Source organism: Rhineura floridana, chromosome 2, assembly GCF_030035675.1.
Source record: "Rhineura floridana isolate rRhiFlo1 chromosome 2, rRhiFlo1.hap2, whole genome shotgun sequence".
NCBI lineage: Eukaryota > Metazoa > Chordata > Lepidosauria > Squamata > Rhineuridae > Rhineura > Rhineura floridana.
Window position 1 is genome coordinate 29,896,372 of NC_084481.1, and position 13,879 is coordinate 29,910,250.

The 13,879-nt window shown below is 39.8% G+C and overlaps 1 protein-coding gene across 2 annotated transcripts in view; it reads right to left on the minus strand.

Moving 5' to 3' along the window:
* The window catches only part of MFSD6 (major facilitator superfamily domain containing 6), a 54,653-nt gene that overhangs the window by 19,441 nt on the left and 21,333 nt on the right, over nucleotides 1-13,879 (minus strand). For both annotated transcript variants that reach the window (XM_061608206.1, XM_061608207.1), the window contains one exon: nucleotides 5,251-5,348. In XM_061608206.1, the coding sequence (XP_061464190.1) occupies nucleotides 5,251-5,348 (98 nt within the window). The remainder of the gene's footprint in view (nucleotides 1-5,250; nucleotides 5,349-13,879) is intronic.

Below are 13,879 nucleotides of genomic sequence, written 5' to 3' on the forward strand. Positions count from 1 at the left end.
ACAACACATTGCCACCCTGGGCTCCTTTTGGGAGGAAGGACAGGATATAAATTCAATAAAGTAATAAAATTACAAGAAACATGAGGCTGTTACAGAAAATCATAGCCTCAAATTGAGTGCCCTTCCCCTCTGCCACATCTAGTCACTAGATTCTAGTGAAACTTACCCAATGCCCAGACATCATTACATTGTGCATTTCTGCACTACTGCTTCACATCAATGGTTGACAATGGGGAGGTACACAACATAATGAAATCAGGGCACAGATTAAGGGCACTTCCAGACTATTTCTATTTCGGATGGGATTCACTCACATCTTGGCAAATACAGATTGCACAATTAAAGTTGATTTGGAGCTCTTGCACAACAAACCTGGTCCCACTCTGCCCCCCAAATATACACATACATACAACACTCAAAATTGGAGCTCTTTCTGTAAGGAAAGCATTGGAAACATGCATTGTGCGCTGTTTGCAACATTGTATAACCTCCCCGCAAACAAACTAGGATGAATGCTCAGTAAACAGGTTGTCTGGAAGCAACCCGAGTTACACCAAATACTATGGGTGATCAGTCCAGATATATATGCCTGAACCTTTACTTAATTTTCTTCTGATTTTCATTGATCATTTTCGGGGAATTTACACAAATCCCTCCCCCCATACAGGGATGTCTGAACAAAAAAATCTGTTCCTTACAGCTTAAAGTGCACACACACTTGCACTTAAATTGCATGTGCACATGCACACACAAACACACACGTGGCAAAGCACCACTAAAACTCATCCCTCTCCAGCTCTAGATGTCTCTTTCCCAAATGTCTTCCTATGCACAGCTTATGTAATATGGTAAACCAGACAAATCAGCAAAAACTCTTTACCAGTTTTAACCTCAAAAACCCTTGAGCTGCTGCTACTAGAATGTACAAGCACTGCAAATAGTCAGCATTTTTCTGTACAGGCTTGCATAAAATCCCAAGCAGCAGCTACAGGTACGTCAGACACCTGCAGTGCTTAGTATCTTTTTCTGACACACAACACAACCATGCAAAAAAACCCCCAACCCCCCTAACCAAACAACTTCAGTTGCCCATTTATTCTGCCTCCCACACTTTCGTTTTGTAAGTGCCAGTTCTCAAATATTAAAATTGGAATGAGCAGTTTCTCAAATGCACCCACTGATGTCTTGTTTAGCCTGCAATACTATACGTATTTACATAGGAAAGTTCCATTGAACTCAGAGGGTCTTACTTCTGGGTAGATATGTACAGGATTGCACAGCTGATCATTGGTAGGCACCATACCATCAAGCGATTTCTGCCCCATTTATTGGGGCATTTCAAGATATGCGATAGTAGCTGCTTCACTGTTGTGGATAAAGTCTCCCATCACCACCAGCAAAATCATGTTGCTTGTATTAGAAGTGTCCTATTCCCGTATCTAAGGAATTAGATTTTATTTCATACTGTCCGCACACGCCTACTATTTTATGTTTGAGTTCAGCGACATAGATTGTTTTTGCAACACATTTCAGCTCCTGCCATTTTGCTTAGCTATGGAATGTGTGCCATTTGTGCTAACTCATTAGCCTCTAGGGCAATCATTAAGGAGCAAACGTAATACCCAATATACCCACCCACAGAACCACCGAAGCCAAAAGCCACAGACACTGGTAACGAGTCTCCCATTTTCTAACTCATCTGCTCTTATAAGGAGGGACGGGCAGTTCAGTCTGTTTCAGGTCTGTGTCAATTTTATGTAAGTTAATTCCTAAGTTTGTTCTGTCCTGTTTCTACATTAATCTATGATTTTTTTAAAAAAACTGCAGGAACATTCATATAAAAATACATATTTTTAGATATATTTTCTCAGAGAATACACATTTCTAAACATATTTTATCCCAAAATACACATTTCTCTATTTTGGTACTTTCTGTACTGCATCAAGAAACTGGAAGTATGAAATCCAAAGGAGAATGTCTGAGATCCACACATTGGTCTAGGAGACACAGATCATGTCAGTTCATATTGGAATTTGCAGATAATGCAAGCATCTCTACTTATGCTACCCACAACCAAAGCATAATGCACAGAAATAAGACATGCCATTTAACACAAGCTGCCTTATGGGTGGGATTCTAGAAGAAGGAGAATAAGCAGGTGACAACAATCCCAGGTGCCTGCTTCTTCTGGACTATCCTCTCCCCGCCGATAGGCCCATCTGCCACCAATTGTCATGTCAGAAGGATGCCAAGGGAGGGAGGGAAGGAGGCCAAGACAATGTCAGGCACACCTGCTCCTGTTCTAGTGAGTCTCCACAGAATATCAGCTTGGTCTGTACTGGGAGAGATGGTCTCCTGGTTCCAAACAGTTTATGGTTTTAAGAGTCAGCAACAAAACCTTGAATTTGGTAAGCCAGTGCAGATCTTTCAACAGAAATGCAATGTGTGTAAAGCTGGGCTTATAGCACTAGCAGCTTCATTTTGCACTAGCTGCAGCTTCCAATCCAAGAACACGGGTAGCCCCATATATAATAACTAATGACAGTAGCCTAGTTGAGAGGCTACCAATGCATAGACCACCCTGGCAAGGTAATCAATGTCAAGGAACAGTTGTAGTTTGCGACTAACCAAAAGCTGGAAACGGGTATCCAAGCTACTGAGTTCACCTTATTCTGTTTTTGTACACTACTCTTGTATTTGCTAAATGTAGAGGTTTATATATCTTGAAATAAATAAATGCTAACAGTGATGGATCTCGGAGCACCACCAAAATATGCACCTGTTCCTTCAGATGGCATCCAGCCCCATCTTCTAGGTAGGCATGCAACCCAATCCCCAGGCCTGGGAACTGCCTATCCATAGAGTGCCCATCCGGACAGGATTCTATTGCAGGTTATAAGCCCTCATCTAGTCCACAACTGCATCCAGGCACTGCCATCCAGGTTGGGAAGGAAATGACTGGCAGATCTCCTAAACTGGAGCTACTCTTTCACTACCACTTTCCTTTCCCAGCCAGCACTTCCATGAGTGCTCCAGTCTACACATAATTAAAATATTCACCAAAATACACTTTCTCCACAATTGATTGGATTTCATCTGGATGCAAACACACGCACACATTCCCAGTGAATGTAGGTTTCACCCCCACTCGGTGCTTTCCAGGTGTCCAGTTCTTCCTGAGCTAGTTAAAAAGTGTCTTCCAGTTTGCAATGTCATGACATGCACAGCTGTGCATATTCAATCACAAGATCTGGAGCTCTTATGCAAAATTAGGATAAGCATCTCAGTGTTCATTTGTCAAAAACATGTGATCTCCTGGCTGCAGAGGAAACCTGGAAAGTGCCATACCTTCTGGAAGCTCAGAACCAAACCTGGAGGTGGGGGTGGATGGCAGATGACAAAGAAAGGATTCCTGTAGCCAGGCAAAGAGCTCTGTGTGTCTGCATACACATGCCTGGCTAGGGATGGGGTAGAAATTTGATTCAGTTTGTATTTAAAGGCAAGTGTACCTAGTTTGCACTTTCTGAAACAATACATGAACTGAAGCAGCCTTCCCTCAAAATCTGCACTTCTTCAAATTTGGCAATGCATTTGTTCTCCAGCCAAGTGATATATTCAAAAATGCATATATTAGCAAAAATAACATACAGAAATACATTATATTATTTCTCAGAAATAGATTAGAAATTGTGATTTCACAATTACTTGAATTATGAATTCCATAAAGCTAAAGCATCTTTTTTTTGTAATCTGAGTTTAGCTCAAACAGGTGTATAACTATTTCTGGACTTTCATTTTTTTAAACCGTTTATGGTATCATGTAATTTTTCTATGTTAAGTATATAAGTATATAAATAATTTTTAAAAACAAATGCATTCCAATAAAGAAAACTTAAATATTAGGGGAAATATGCTTTGCAAAAATGTGCATATTAGGCAAAATTGCATAAAAATGTGCATATTAAAAGAAATTCACACAAAAATGCTGATGAATTTTCATGAGGACTTTTTTAAAAAAAAAATGAAAATCACCAACTAATGTGGAATGCGGAGAACTGAACTTCAGATTGGAAAAATAAGAAACTAAGAGAAACCGAGATTGATGTATTGCCCTTCCCTACACCTGGCACCAAGTTCCTGCAGCCCATCTTACATTTTATTTCTGGAGTCAAACACACATTCTTCCATTCTTGTCCCAATTATTTGTTGGTTAGGCTCATGTCAGTGTTCATGAAATTGTTGCAGTTCCAATGAATAAGACAGATTAAGGACATTAGTACAAATGAAATTTGCTTATTTTAAGCACTGAGTTTTGGTTTCCATGCCCAGCATCTGACCACCAATCTAATTATATATTGTTTTATTTAAAAAAGAACACTCGTGTGAAAATGCCAAAGGACAGACTTCCCTAACCTGGTACCCTCTAGATGTTCTTGAACCCCATGCTGCCTGAGGCTAATGGGAGTTCAGAGTCCGACAACATCTAAAGGGCACCAGATTGGGGAAGGCTGGCCAAAGATCTTAGAAGCACAGTTCTTCTGCCTCCCTTTCAGTCCAATCTGTCATTTTTTTCAGGGCTGAATTTCCTGTTTGCAGTAACTCCCACTTTGCAGATTTCCATTTATACTTTCTCTCCCCCTGTCTAATTGGCATTTCATAACAGGAAGCTGTGGGGCACATCCCATTGAATCTCTCACAGACAAGGCATGCCCACATCTCACAATAATTATTTCCCAGGATATCACTGACCTTCATTCTGAATCGCAGAATGCCACTGATAATTGAGAACTGGTTATTCCTGAATGTTTACCTAGGCATTTGTTTTTTAGATCCAATGCTAAGAAGCAACAGCCTCCTTTCAGTTGTATAACATTAAGAAAACCAGCAGGTTGAAGGGATGAACGCCTTATAGACAGAAGCAAGCTGGAGCCTGCCAGCAAAGACAGCTTATTGGCAAAAGGCACAAACTTCCATTTGAACTCTTGTCCCTTTGTTTAGTTATCGGGTGTGTTTTGCCATCTTGCTGTTTGCTTAGATCAAGCCACTGAATTTCAGGTCAACTGCAGAAACCACCTCTAGGCACTTGCAATAAAATTTTATGAAGAGAGAGGGGGAGAAAAGGATGCCTTGGGTTATTTACTGATAGGTACAAGAACATGGGTAGACTTCTGCTTAATTATAGCCCAGCTAAATAATATTCAGGCCTTGCAATTATGCTACACAGGATCAGAAGTGCACAATGTTCTTACCTTGAAGTACTTCCATCGGCAAAACAGTCCAAGCATTTTCCAGATAGGAGATGTAAATATACCGAGCCGTGTTGCAAGCAAGGCCGATATACAGGACTCTAAAGGTAGGAAAGAAATAAAAATGTCATTGGCTACTTTAACATTTGATATGTCTTGCAGATACTAACAAATAAACTTTCAGACCTGTTCTATCTGCAGTTTTATTTAGGATGTAATTTTAAACAAGTACTGAATGAACTCGAGTTCTCATCTCCAGCGAGTGCACCAAGAGAACAGGGAGTTCTCACTTGATACCTAAGCATTTTGTGATATTTGTTCATTGTATTTCATTGCATATCATGGAGCCTGCATTTTTTTAGTTTGGAGTACATTTTTTGGCTGGATTTCGATTCTGCCAGGTTTTATTTTTGGAAAGGATGAAAATTCTTGCAAAAGTGCGATTTTCTAATCATCTTAGCTTACATTAAATACAACACAGGCACAGACATTGTCTACAGCTCTTCACCTATCATACCCTTCCTCCCATAACACTCCCACATATTAAGACAGTACATTTTTTATGAAGTGGGCACCGCAGTTTATGCTATAATATATCTGGTTAAGACTTTTAAGGAGGCACAGGAGACTGCTGTTTTTGTTACAACAGACAAGATGCCTCCTGGTCTGGAACCTGCAAGTTAAGAACATTATAGCAAAGGTGGGGGGGGTGGAGAGAGCGAGGGCGAGAGAGCGAGAGCCAAAAATGGAATGACTCTTCTCATAGGTTATCTTTTGAGCCCAAAACAAATAGTTCAAGCCTTCATGTAATGACATGATGTTATTAGGTCATTTTCAGCCCAGAACTAGCATTACAACATATGCACCTATTTCATCTAAGCATATATGTTATAAATGCTCTTTAAAGCAGGTGTGAGGAACCTGTGGCTGGCCAGATGTTGCTGGACAAACAGCTCCCATCACCCCTGACCACTGGCCATGCTGGCTGGGGCTGGTGGGAGCTGGAGTCCAAGAACATCTGGAGGGCCACAAGTTGCCAACTCCTGAAGAACTTGCTCAGCCATACATTCACTGGCTGGCCCTGGGTATATCATAGGCCATCAAGCTTCAATTTCCCACTTTAAAAAAATTGAAAACAATAAAAAAGTCTGCTCCAATAACTATGATGAGGATCAGTAAATAGTAACTCATTTTGGCCACTGAAAGTGACAGAAGTGTTCAGTAATAATACTTATTGTGAAAGTAACTCAGCAGCTAAAAGATGAGCTCTTGTTACTGAGGACTGTTAGAGAAAATCTTACTGAATGTTTTTAATTTAAAAAAAAAATGGTACCAGAGTTGATATGTTCTATTCAGAATGTTTTCCAAGTGTCTCAATGCCAGGCAATGCTATAATTCACCATTCTATAAAAGTAGCATCTAAACATGTACACCATATTACAAAATAGTTCTCACAGTATTAAAGAAAGCAACTGCCACTTTAGCATTAGCACAGTATCTCTGCCCCACCTCCAAGTCTCTTAAAAAGAGATTGCTGTGTACAGAACTGGAGGAAGGGAAACCAGGTCTCGAAGGGATCCCATTCACCACTCTTATTTTTTGTTAAGCAAAGGGTGGTATGTATTTGTATACTGGACAGGCGGGAAATATACAACCTGCAAAGCACTAAAATAAAATAAAATGCAATATACATGAAATGGGCAGCAATTGTTGCAAGAATTGTAACTTTCTGAAACTTCACACCTTTTATTTCCAAAGGGCTACTTGAGCACTGAAGTTTAAAAAAGAAAAAGAAAAAAGAAATATTGCTTTCAAAAAGTTATGAGAACCAGTGTGGCATAGTGGATAGAGTGTAGTACTGGGACTGGGAGACCACTCAGTCATGAAGCTCACTGGGTGACCTTGGGCCAATCACTGCTTTTAAGCCTAAGCTACTTCACAAGGTTGTTGTGAGGATAAAATGAAGGAGGGCAAGAAGCATGTAAGTCACTTTGACCTCCTTGGTGGGATACAAATGTAAAAATAATAAACAAAAAGTTAGAAGAGTACTGGCATTGAAAGGGCTCTTCATCAATAGAAACTGTCGCCTAGAGAAAACACCTGGATCATCTGCAACAGAAGAAAAAAACCAACTACAAATTTAATACTAGGCATTAATTTTTAGGCATTATGTGCTAAGCAGCTGATTGGGAGGATTTTATGAAGAGAACACAAATCTGGCCTTTCAGCAGGTAAAAGAATATTATTAAACTTAACTAGATATGCAGGGCTTTTAAAGATGCTGTTTGTAGATGTTTTATGTTTGAGAGATAGCTGGCTGAATTATTTTTAATCTCTTTACAGTCTTTGGAGACACTACTTATGGTATTCATGCACTATTTACACTTTTCTCTAATTTATATTGATCTAACTGATAGGCTAAGTCCATAGCATGTCAAGTGGGTAGTATAAACAACGTATCAAGAAGTATATCCAACCAGTTACCAAAGTACAGAAACTGTTTGCTTGCATTCAATGCAAAGCCCACTGAAGAAAAAACACTTGCTAAAAGAAGGCCGATTAAAAAAAAATCAATTAATTTTAATTCTTTACAAAAATCAATTATAGTAAATATCTCTGCATGAAAAATATCTGACTTCTAAGGTTAAGCTTTATAAGCAACATCAACAACAGACCAGGGCTGAGGAACCTGTAGTGCTCCAGATGTTTCTGGACTTCAACTTCCATCAGCCCTGACCATTGCCATACTAGGTAGTAAAGATTATGAGAGTTGGAGTCTAACAACATCTGGTGGACCTCCTCAGGTTCCCCATACTTGCAATAGTCAGATCTTATGTTTATTTGAAAGCAAGGCCCACTGTATCCAATATTATTATTATTATTATTTGATTTACATCCCGCCCTTCCTCCCAGCAGGAGCCTAGGGTGGCAATAGTGCTTACTCCCAGGTCAATATGTATTCAACTGCAGCCTAATGCTGCAATCACGAATGCACACTTACTAGGGAGTGAGTCCCTTTTAATTTGATGGTCAAAATCCAACAAAGAGTTAAACTTGCTTAAACCCATTGAGATCTATGGGATTAAGCATGCCTAACTCTGTGTTGGATTTAGATTAATGAAATGTATTTCTTTACTATTGTGGACTTCTTTGCACAGGCACTGGGATCCAGGAGGTAAGATTACGTATACCACCAAAATAATTAACAGGGCCCACATGGGGGATCTCAGACTGTTTTATGTCCTTCTGACTACTTGAATTCTAAACTATGTTCAGCTTTCAAATTAGGAATACTTATTACTCTACTTACCAAACAGCATGGACATTTACTCTACATCTCATTGGGCAAAATCATATTTCTCAATATACTGCCATACTTTTCATTAATTCAGCCTGTGCCCAAACTAGATCAATCATTGAAATCACAACTGCTTTGTTTTCTAAAATTCCAAGTATATTCTGTTTTCATTCATGACAAAAGGACTTGGAAAACCTCAACTTTTCATTCACTTTCACATACTTTCAGAATCAAATCTGAGCATTTGAACGCTAGCTTGTTCAAACACCTGGGTTGTCATGCAACTGTTTATGCAAGTACATCACCACAATATTTAAGCAGTAAGTTTTTCATTTATATGAAAACATTTTATATTACAAGAAAACATTCATCAGGAAATCTAAACTTGAAAACAGCATGCTTTTTTGATCAGTTCAACAAACTCAACATCCTGTAGTAGTTCCAGATATCTTAGCACAAGCATACGAAGACCCCACCAGTCCACTGCCACATCAAGTGATCTACGTTTTACAACATTGTTGAAAACCATTTACAAGTAGGGCTCCGCTTTGCAGCACTCCGCTTTACAGAGTTTGACCAATACAGCGGTTGTCAATTGCAGAAAGGCCCCGCTCCTACGGAGCTTGTTCCGGTTTTATGACGTTTTTCGGGTGTCGGGCACCATTTTTGTCAATGTTACTCAATGCGTTCTGCTTTACAGCGGATTTTGCTTTACAGCAGCAGTCTGGAACGGAACCCGCCATATGAGCGGGGCCCTACTGTATGTCCACCATTTATATGAATGGATCTGAATGGAATACTTAGACAACAGCCACTGAAAACCATAATGTCCAAATATTTTTGTCTCGTTCCTTTTAGATGCAAGCTTGCTGGCAGTCACCATAATCGAAGACTGCCACATCTTTGCATGAGTTAAAAAGACTAATTGTGCGCTTTAGGAGAAAGAGGGAAATCTTTCAATTTTCAAACATAATTTTATCTGGTTTAAATATTGCAAGAAATATAGAGGAAAAACTATTCACCTTTACCCCCTCTAATCTTTCCTGATTTATGAATGTCCCAACAGGTCCCTGCTTGCCCCTTTCTAACTGAAGAAATCCAAGGAAAGCCCATCCAAGCAAATAATTTACACCCAAGAAAGAGAACCAAGCAAGCAGTCCAATATTGCTCTAATATTTTCTCTGTTGCAGTCTCTGTTCCTACAGACACATTGTTGTTCTTTGTCTCTGGGAATCTGCAGAACTGTATCTGGATGCAAATTCAGTTCCTGCAGGCCTAATTCACTGGCCATATGACATGACTGCCTTCTGTGTGGTCCTCTCCTATGCCACACCTCTCTTTCCTATCTGTAATGGAAAGCCACGTAAGACAGGCAGTCTATAGGCAGTATTCAATTAAATTCTTGCACTAGTGCAATGGGACTTTCCCACCTTTCCATCCCTAGGTGTGCCCTGCACTATCCCCAGAACTGCTCCAGAGGATTGAGGGGCATGGGGGGGAGGAGTTAGGGACAACATTCTGTTGTGCAAGGAGAAATGATTTTTTGAAAAGTGATAAAAAGAGCAGATGTCATTGATGCTCTTGTAGAAACCACGTCACACTTGGTGTTTGTGTACACTTAAATTACCATAGCACAAAAGAAATGTAGACAAATCAGTTGACATAGTAGATTTTCAAAAAGCTTTTGACAAGGTACCTCTCCAAAGACTCCTGAGTAAGGTTAGCAGTCTTGGAATAAGAGGCGAGGTTCTCTTGTGGATCAGGAATTGGTTAAGAAACAAGAAACAGAGAGTAGGAATAAATGCACCGTTCTCCCAGAGGAGGAATGTAGAAAGTGGAATCCCTCAAGAATTGGCACTGGGACCTGTGCTCTTTAACTTGTTCATAAACTATCTAGAGTTAGGGGTGAGCAGTAAGGTGGTCAAGTTTACCAATGATACTCAATTGTTCAGGGTTAAAACAAAAAGGGATTGCGAAGAGCTCCAAAAGGACCTCTCCAAACTGAGTGAATGGGTGGTAAAATGGCATATGCAATTCAATATAAACAAATGTACAGTGATACATGTCAGGGCAAAAAAATCTTAATTTCACATACACACTCATAGGGTCTGAACTGCAGTGACTGACCAGAAACAAGACCTTGGAGTAGTCATAGATAGCTCCATGAAGATGTTGACCCAGTGTGTAAAAGCTGTGGAAAAGGCAAATTCCATGCCAGAAATCGTTAGGAAAGGAACTCAGAATAAAACTGTCAATATCATAATGCCATAATAAAAATCTATGGGGCAATTGCAGTTGGAATCTGTTCTGGTCACCTCACTCAAAAAAGATACTGTAGAGTTGGAAAATGTTCAGAAAAGGGTGACCACAATGATCAAGGCGATGGAACAACTCCCCTCCGAGGAAAGGTTGCCACATTTGGGGCTTTTTAGTTTAGAGAAAAGACAAGTAAGAGGTAACACGATAGAAGTGTATAAAATTACACATAGCATGGAGAAAGTGAACATTTTTTCTCCTTCTCTAACAACATTAGAACTCACGGACATCCAATGAAGCTGAATGTTGAAAGCTTCAGGACAGACAAAAGAAAGTACTTCTTCACATAGCATATAGTTAAACTATGGAATTCTCTCCCACAGTAACGATGGCCACCAACTTGGATGGCTTTAAAAGAGAATTAGACATATACATGGAGAATAGGGCTACTAGCCATGATAACTATTGCTCTGCCTCCATAGTCAGAGGCAGTATACTCCTGAATACCAGTTGCTGGAAACCACAGGAGGGGAGAGTGCTCTTGCACTCAGGTCCTGCTTGCGGGCTTCCCAGAGGCATCTGGTGGCCACTGTGAGAACAGGATGCTGGACTAGATGGGCCACTGACCTGACCCAGCAGGTTCATCTTATATTCTTAACTAGAAAAGAGGCAAAGAAAAGTAACAGAAGTACAAGCACTAAGCATAGACACCAAGTGTGACATGATTTCTAGGAGAGCATCAGTGACATTTGCTGTATCATTCTTATTGATATTTCTTATTCCAAATAATTATTATGGTTTTTTTATGTTAGTAAAAAAAATGTGGGATGTTGTTTATCCGCATATGCATCGTTTTGTACTTCTTAAACACTGCACTTCACTGACCATCCTCCTAGTGTTCTCCCAGCCTGCATTAGAGTTAAAAGTTTTGAATATTTTATTATCATGTGAAGATTCCACTATGTATTTATTTTCTTAAATTTTTATCCTGCCTTTCTTCCATCCTAGAACTTGTGGTTCCAGGGCGTCTCCAATCCAGGCGCTAAAGAGACCCAGGTATGCCGTAGCCTCATGCGCCATCAGACCATAACCACTTACGAACACAGGAAGTTGTCTTACATTGAGTTAGACCATTGGTCAATGTAGCTCAGTACTGTCTACACTGACTGGTGGCAGCTCTCTGGGGTTTCAGACGGGACATTCCCAGCCCTACCTGGAGATGCCAGGGATTGAACTTGGGGCATTCTGCATGAAAAACACATACTCTACCTACCACTGAGCTACAGTCCCTCTGGAATTCTTTTCAACCATGGCACATGGGTAGGTGCAATCTTACAATTTGTTTGAGAACTGTACAGAGCATTCTTATCATCATTACCTGATGGCTTCATTACGTCACCTTTCTCGTTTTCTACTCTTTCTCAGCTGCTAGAGACATCCAGGCTGTAAGATAATTATGTATTATCTTGCTACCAATTTAAAAAAATTATAATATTTAGTAGTGCATGACCTACCTCTGTGGCCCTAAGGCAGAAAATCTTATTCATGCCCCACCCCTTCAACACCGGTTAAAAAAAAAAAAGCAGCAATACACTAACTAACTGACAATTTGTTATCCTTTAAGGGTATCCCAAAATCTGCTACCTCTGGAGGATCACCTCAAGTTGGCCAATGGTTGGGGTGCCCCTCACTAGATTATTCATAATAAGAGAATTTGATAAGATGAGAAATGCTTGTTGTTATGTGGAATCTAGGAATGAGCAAGACTCCTTTCAGATATGGGGCTTACTGTGGTAGTTTTACAGATTATAATGGTAGCACTTCTGTCCTGATTTCTAAAATTCCTTTCACGCCACAGAACCTGTTGCATTACAGAATTGTGGCTTTTCATCTGATATATCACCATGTTCTTCTAAATGTCTTTCACCCTGCCGCAACAAAGAACGGTTTGTTTCTGTTGTTCACTTATTATACACATGCGCACTATAGTTCTCCCATAATTCACTGTGTATGTGTGCCTTTTAAAATTTCCTTTTGCTTCTGACATTTTTGTGTGGTGGGAGCTGTGACCAGGCTGGATACTGGCACAATTTTCATGAGGTAAAAAAAAGATGGGAGTGAATTGCACGCTGGGAAACCACACCCCAGGTGGTCACGTGACTGATGGTAGTGCGATCATGGGAAAATGACAGTGCAAAACATACGGCCTTTAGAGCTTTCAAATGGAATGTTTCTGGAATCATGTATCATATCAACTAACACCAAATTTCCACTATATTCTGTAAGATTTCCAGAACTGGCTTCCACATCATGTGAAAGATGGAAGGGGGGAGTGAAAATTATGAGGTAAGGGATCGTTAAAGAAACGAAATAAAATGTTGTCTGAATACAGTCCAGAAGTCCCTTCAAACTTTTTATTGTACATTCATGAATGTGAGAAGCATGAACCAGGGTAAGTTAGAAATTGTCAAGCAAGAAATGGAACGCATCAACATTACAATACTTGGCGTGAGTGGGGAATGGGACATTTTCAATCAGGCAACTGCAAAGTATTTTATGCAGGAAATGAGAAATTAAGAAGAAATAGGGTTGCTTTAATAGTGAGAAGTGATGTAGCAAAAGCAATGAGAAGCTATAACACAAGGTCTGAGTGAGTGATATTAATGAGATTGAATGGGAAACCTATTAATATAGTCATCATCCAAGTCTATGCTCCAATGGCAAACACAGAAGAAGAGGAATCGGACAGATTTTACGCAGAAGTACAGGAACAAATTGATCACACACCAAAACAAGATCTGCTGATAATCATGGGGGACTGGAATGCAAAATTAGGGAACAGAGAAGAACTAGAAGTGGGGAAATGGGGCTTACAGGAGAGAAACTTACTGAATTCTGTGAAGCCAATAATTTGTTTCTTGCAAATACATTTTTTCAGCAACCAAAAAGACGACTGTACACATGGACATAACCAAATGGTCAATATAGGAATCAAATTGATTATATAATTGGTAGCAGAAGATGGAGAAGTTCCATACTTTCTGCAAAAACAAGACCAGGAGCAGACTGTGGTACAGA